Source organism: Berghia stephanieae, unplaced genomic scaffold (genome assembly GCF_034508935.2).
Source record: "Berghia stephanieae isolate SIO BIC M18660-M18661 unplaced genomic scaffold, UCSD_Bste_1.3 scaffold2599, whole genome shotgun sequence".
Taxonomy (NCBI): domain Eukaryota; kingdom Metazoa; phylum Mollusca; class Gastropoda; order Nudibranchia; family Aeolidiidae; genus Berghia; species Berghia stephanieae.
This window is the reverse complement of record NW_027623732.1, coordinates 1-7,384: the sequence shown is the minus strand read 5'-3', so window position 1 is coordinate 7,384 and position 7,384 is coordinate 1. Positions and strand designations below refer to the sequence as shown.

Here is a 7,384-nt window from a genome sequence, read left to right as displayed (position 1 = left end):
TTTCTCCAGTATCACTATACACACATTCATCTAATAAGCATAACTAAATTCCATTCCAGGCCATAAACGTTTTAGTCCATTTTAAAGCGAATTTTAGGTACACATTAATCATAACTAAACATCACCCCTTCCTTTTCCACCGAATAGGAGAGGCCATATTTTTCTCCTAGGAAAGTGTGTCATACCCATAATGCATTATAATTTGGGATAACTCTCGGTTCTTGACAAGTGGAATAGATCCAAATTTACCGTAAAATCCCGAAAATGCAGATTTGGTTCATATTTTATATTTCTTAATCTGAAAAGAATTTTCATTGCACTTTTCACACTGTAATCCAACGATTTCAACATAAAACCTTGATTAAGTTTATATATACGCAATACACGTACTGGTTTAAAATCAATTGTACTGTTTCGCAACTAACCGTAAAATTCCGAAAATTTGTTTACATCTCTAATCTCTTGACTCAAGAACACTTGTACTTTGTTGTCCGGCCGAGACAGGTGCGATTGCACCATGATTTACATTCCTTTTAAATCTCTTTGCAATGGCAGAGGAATGTTCATGTAGTCTTGAGGAGGAAATTGTCACAACCGGAGGCGATATGCCGCGGGACGGCAAAAAAGGAAAGAAAAGGCAGGGGCATCTTTCCACCTCATCGGGTGAGTGCGTGTGTGCGAACTCTCTAACTCTACTCTTCTTACTCTTACTGACTGCTACTGCTATCTAGACTCTTTACTTTCATCTTATTCTTACTCTTACTGCTCTTGGGCTGGTTGGGTGGTGCCGAATCAACTCTCGACTGTCAAGTGTCAGACTCACACTTCTCGATTCTTAGATTTAGATTTATTAAAAGTTTTAATGTAGAAGAATCAGTATGATGACAATGAGTGGTGAATGAGTATAGGTCTAGGTTACAAATAAGTTTAGAATAGATTTGTAACATACTCATACTCATACTCATTGTCATCATAGAATCTAACCATGAGTATGTAAGAGTAAGTTTTACCCCTAGATCTATCTAATATCATTTGGGAGGGGAGAGACTTAAAAAAAAAGGGTTTCCCCCCTCCCAAACCCCCAAAATTATTTTTTAAAAAAAAGTTTTTCCCCTCCCAAAACCCCAAAATTATTTGGGTCCCGAGTTTGCGGAAGTACCGAATTGGTTTTATATACCCACAATTGACAATGTGCGTTTCCGAGTAATAATGGGGGCGTCGCCTGCCTAAAAAGCTTGTCGAAATCTATGTGTTGTCTTTGTCACTTTTTTTTATTTATTTTGACACCTGTCTGGGAATAACCAATTTTCGTTATTCCCAGACAGGCGTAACAAGTTGGCAGAAATATTTTATGCAAAATGCCAAATTAGGCATGAAAAATACCAAATATTCTGAAAAAAATGCCAGTGGTTATTTGTGTCCCAAAACAGTCAATATCAAATCTAGCTTTGCTTGCTAGGATTATGAGATTAAGAACACTTGTCTATCACAAAATATTTTCTTCCAGATCTAACACACCCAGCATCCCATTCACTGCTTGATGGAGAGAAGAAGAGTCCAATTAAAGACCCCCCGCCCTTCCCACCCCCTCCTGCATTTAAATTTGTTTTAAAAAATTTGTGGGGCAGGGGGGCTTTCAATCACATTTCCATTTCCATGATAATATATGATTTGTTTTTATTTTTTTCATTCATATTTTTATTTATTTATTTATTTGTTTATTTTCGAACAGATATCACTCTCCAGAACTTTGCTGACTGTTCCATGCCCCAAGCATGCAGTCGTGTCAAAAAGTCAGTGATTGGAGCTACTGCGTCAATTGGTGTGTACATTGTTGATTTATATTTATGATTTTAATTTTTGTTTTCTATTTATGTTTTTTTTTTTTTGGGGGGGGGGGGGGGGGGGGGGATTACTTAGAGCCATGGAGTGAAGATGAGGATATCTCAGTTTATTTAGCATCAAATGAAAGTAAAATTCCCTGTTTATATTGCGGTCTGGAGAGAATGCTCATCTACCTCGTATTTTTTGCCCTCTCCTGAATGTCCTAGTATTGCTTTACATGGTGGTCATAGCAGCACCTAAAATTTGGGTTTACTATGATATATGCTATGTATGTTTGAATATGATTGACAGGGTTATAAAACTAATGCATAATATTGAAGCGTCTTTAAAAAGCAAATTTTATAGACCCAATGAATATTCATATGGCCTTGCACGAGAGAAAGCGTCCCTGCACATGCGCAATCACTTAAAAAGGTTATCTTTTTTAGACGGGGAAAAACCCTGTGTACAACAACAGGGGAAAACATTACAAAAACAACAACAACAACAACAAATACCAGAACTTCAGCAACAAAACCTGACAACAGGGTCGTCGCAACAAACCATATTAAATGTAAGTGAAGGAAACGATTTAGCTTTAGGTGGTCGAACAAGGCATTTTATTCATAATTGAGAAAAAATCACAGAAGACAAAATAATTTTACAATGTGTCAAAGGCTGTAAAATCCAATTCATTTCTCCACCAATTCAAAATAAAATTCCCATCAATTGAAATAAATGCACAGGAAACCATAGCATTAAGGGCTATAATTGGAGAATTATTGAAACAAGAAGTAATTGAGGAAAGCACTGTTGAAGAGGGAGATTACATGAATAATATTTTCTTAAGAGAGAAAAGATCGAATAACAACAAATACAGACCCATTCTAATTCTCTGATATTGATGCAGGTAAGATAATCGAATGGAGTTATGGGCTTGTTTTAATATTGTTGTAAAGGCTAATATTGTATGTTGGTTTGAGAGTATTTCTATTACATCAATGACCCTATAAAAATTTTGGTTTTCAGACCTACAAACAAGTCCATGTCTGTTTAAATCCTGTTTGCTCTTGAAGTATATATTTTTACCTCAATATTTCCCATATATGCAGGAAAGACCACTGGAGTGAAATCGATCGAGGCCCAAGAGTCAGAGGACCAGGATTGGTTTGATAAGGATTATGAAAGTTTTGTGATTCCGGATAAAGAAACGGATGAGGAAGATCTTACAGCTGCTGAGATTGGTACGTACAAATTAACACACAAGAATCTTAAAGTCTTAGATAAGGTCTTAAATACAAAGCCCAAAATTAATAGAAGTAATAAACAAAAATTAATATAACAGCTTAAAAAAAGAATAAAATACCCAATAAGATGGTTTCAGGCTCAAAACCCTTCTTCAGCCAACAACAAAAACCAATAAAGTTATATAGACATTACTAAATTCCAGATTGACGACAGAGAAATTCTGTAGGTCTTCTGTTGTAGAAAAATCTTGGAATGTTATATTCATTTTTGTTTATTACTTTTTACAGTCCACAGATTCTAGCAGCTTAGTATCACTTTGACATTAATAAAAATAAAATAGGTGCACATGGACAACGAAATTTCATATGATTTTTTTTCCCCTTCAGATGCATATTTGTTATTATAAGAATCCCAATGGAAATTTGATGAAAATTTTACTCACCTCTGGGTCTATTTACAAGTTCATAGTTTTTTATATCACTTCTGTACACTGACAAACTTTTTTTTAAAAATAAAAAAATCTGAGAACTTTATTTTTTCACATATTGATAGATGATGATATCCCACACTTCATTCACTCATTTCGGGATGCAACCTTCACAATCTGGTGCATAAATATATTGAATTAAATTGAGCATGTTTAGTGGATATTTCACTATATAAAAGCTCAATTTTTAAAAATTAATTATTTTTTAAAACTTCCAGCTGCGGAAAGAGCAGCGCAGATCAAAAGAGCCAAAAACAAGAATCTCCAAGACAAAGGAGGCGTTGTCTACCCTTCTGACCTCTGGTTCCATCTTTCAAACTTCATTGATCCGTTGGATGTTGGGCGGTTTGCAGCCATTTGCAGTAGTTCATATGCCGTCACGAAAACAGCTGCTTTTTGGAGACAACTGTATCATAAGTAAGATCTGGCATACATTTGAAACCAGTTACACTGGATATCTGTTTAAAATTTAGTTTAGGCAAACAGGGATGTAAATATTTCAGATTTTTTCTGAATTCAGATTATTTCAATTTTGAAGAAAAAAAGGGGGGAAAAAACATAAGAATAAAAAGATTATAGTAATAAAAAAAAAAAAAAATAATATGTTTTAACAAAGACTTCTTATTAAATACTACTATAATAATATAATATGGTGCATATAGGCCCAGACATGACAAGCATTTTTTGTATACACGGAAACACTCCACTTGCTGTTTGAAACGGAAGAGGTTATTTGACTACATCATCATCATCATCATTGCCTTTTTCACCATGGGCCAGGCCACAGATAAACAGTTTCCATCCTTCTCTATCTTGAGCTAACTTTAAAAAAATCTCATTCCATGTCTTATAAGTCTTCGTTATTCATAGGCCATGAATTCAGACAGAAAATGTCTGAAAATGATTCTGAACCACCTTGCAGTTTCGAAATTTTTGTTCTGGAAATAGACACTATAGCCAAATATTGAACTCAGTGTATAAATATTACTAAGCAGCCAGCAAAGGCAACGGCTTCAAAGATTTAAAAGTCTTCAGAAATGAAGTAAGAATAGCATTACAGCAAAATAAGGCTATTGGTCTAATATCGGAAACAAAAGGTAAAGTGTCTTTAAAAAGCAAAATCTCTGATAGTGAGGCTTGTTGTTGTTGTTATTATTGTTGCTGTTATTGTGGTTGTAATAGTAGTGATTGTAGTAGTAGTAGTAGAAGTAGTAGTAGTAGTGAGTAGTGTTAGTAAAAAACCATCTGAGATAAAATCAGGTGACGATCTAAGATCTTTCTTTAAAGGAAAATAGACATTTCTACTTCATCAATAGCTCTTAGTTTAATACAGTAAACTGATTATCATAGTAATAACTCGACTAAACATGCTATTATTCTGGTTACATTTAGCTTTTTACAAATACTTTTACAACCATTTCCTCTTATTGACTCTTATCTGAACAATCAATTTTAAATTATTTTCTTTTTGTGTGTAGACTCTAGATGGGAAGCAATTCTCAGCTAAAACAGTTGTAAGCATGGTGATTTTTAGAATATTCTTAACAGTAACTATATTGTTTTCACGTTTAAGATTAAAAGGTCAATTTTAAGTCATAGTTTCACCCAGACTCATTTCTGTTTTGAGACAGTTTACAATTTATCACAAATTTGATCTTGTAATCTTTTCAGATGTTATCAAGTGGTTAAAGAGAAGAGAGATATCCTGCCAGGGCACCTGAAACCAGCCGGGATGGAGAAATTAAATGGTTTAAGAAGAAGAGTTATATCAGCCCTATTCCGTATTCACGGCCCTCTAGTTGACCGTATCAAATCCAAAGGACCAATGGATGCTGAACCCCATGATTTGATTGGTAATCAGTTTTTGTTTGATAGCTTAAAAATATTTTAAAATAGTTTTTCTTTTTAAATATATAAATAGATTTATACTTTTGATTCATATTACATATTAATCATAAGAGAAAACTTAAGAAACCTGGATAAACTTTAAAGCGTTTACAAAGTGTAATCTTGTGTCTGGTCATTTTAGGGGTCTATTTAAACATGTAAAGGTGTTGCTGTTAGATCATTTTTCCTTTCGCTGCTTTAAAAAGTGCTCTTTGATTTACTTTCCTTTTTGCTTTTAAATGCAGTTTAGATCTAAAGTCTTTTTAAGTATTCAATCATTTTCTATATTACTTTTGTCTAGCTAACCATTTTTCTAAATAAAACACAAGCACACAAAGTTTGTGTTGTTTAAAAAGAAATAAAAAACAAACCAGGACAGCAAAAATCTGAATACACTTTGCCCAATCTCTTTTATTTTAAAGGCTGACAGATACGTAACAGCATTTCAAATAGATTTTTTTATTGTTTAATTTTACAGGTTACAGGTGTTTGTTGGCCTGGCACCAGCCAGGATCAAAGGGTTGGCAGTTTTGCTTCAAACTACAAAAGCCGTCGCTATTTCCAAGAAAGAAATCTACTACACTGGATCTACACAATGGTAATCAAAGAAAGGGGATTGAGGGGGGGGGGGGGTATTTTAATAAAAATAAGATGAAATGAGCTGCTATATAGCACAATATCCACTAAATGCAAATCAACATGTGATTTTCTGTAGGTTCTTGAGAGTTGTTAGGGGCAGCATGGCCCAGCGGTACAGTCTTTGCTTCGTACCCGAAAGGTACAGAGTTCAATCACCCGTCGCTGCGTTGTGTGGCCTTGAGCAAGTAACCTCGCCGTAGCTCAATTTTTGGCGCTGCACTGCGGCTTACACCTTGGTTATTCCAGTCTTCTCTTGTAATAGGCCCTAGAGACAAATTTCCCCTAAGGGATGAATAAAGGGAATTTTATTTATTTTATGTTATGTTATGATTTACATGATTAAAAAAAAAATACTTTATTGTCTCTATAAATTAATTTTTAGAATAATTGAGAATTTAAAAAGCACATTTATTCACTCAGCAGGCCATATGACACTAAATCCATTTGATACAGAACATTGTCCGTTAGGCTTCCTTTTTGTGCTCGCGCTCTTACAATATCTGCCATTGTCTTTAGCCAAGAGCTCATTTACCTTTAAGTTTAGGTATGTTATGTATATAATGTAATGCTAAGGCCAAAGCCAAAGTTCACAAAAAGATGAAACATTTCACTGCAGAGCCACAATTTAATGTGCAAACCCAGTTAATAACTGCAATCAATGGGATACCTGGTAAATATCATGAGATATATTTAACCTATTTTTATCTCTATATATTAACTTTACTTAAGTCTCACATTTTTTATTATAGAATAATTTTTTGGGCATTTATGTCATCATGACGCACTATCATTTTGAGGTGATAGGTCAGAAATTCTATCCGAAATAATGCATGATGGGTCTGGCAGATTCTGAAGGCATATGATTCGTTTAAGGAAATTGATGATTTCACGGCTATTTAAGTCATACTTACCTTTTGATAATTGCTGCTGACAGGACCAGCTGGAGATCCCTTGCATCGCCTCAAGTCTCAGCAGGCCCGTAGAGGATTGATTATCTTTCGATAATGTTAAAATTAAATTTATTTATTTCCTTTCTTCCACAGGTTACACTGACATTTTTGACAATTCAGAGGAAGGCTGTTGTGTTCTCCAAGTGATTTGTTGCCATTTTGCATCTGTTCCCCCTGTCATGGGTCTTCTTTTAAAACAGGTAAATATAAGGACTGTTCTCAGTCTTGCTTTGCTGACAGCTAAATGTGATCGACTACCTAAATTTGATTTTATGTTGAGGTGATTTAGATGCTAGAAGTTTAAGCCAGTATCAAAAATACAAAAACTGGATTAAGTTTGTATGTTTTC

The 7,384-nt window shown here is 34.4% G+C and overlaps 1 protein-coding gene across 1 annotated transcript; it reads left to right on the top strand.

Annotated features, from left to right (window-relative positions):
- Positions 1-455: 455 nt before the first annotated feature.
- On the top strand, positions 456-7,315 carry LOC144961483 (putative transmembrane protein 183BP; the record flags this gene model as incomplete). The annotated part of the gene is made up of 7 exons (XM_078894653.1): positions 456-663; positions 1,733-1,822; positions 2,937-3,068; positions 3,778-3,976; positions 5,231-5,412; positions 5,925-6,044; positions 7,129-7,315. Coding segments are annotated over exons 1-7 (1,025 nt in total), but the record flags the coding sequence as incomplete, so codon positions are not given.
- Positions 7,316-7,384: the final 69 nt, after the last annotated feature.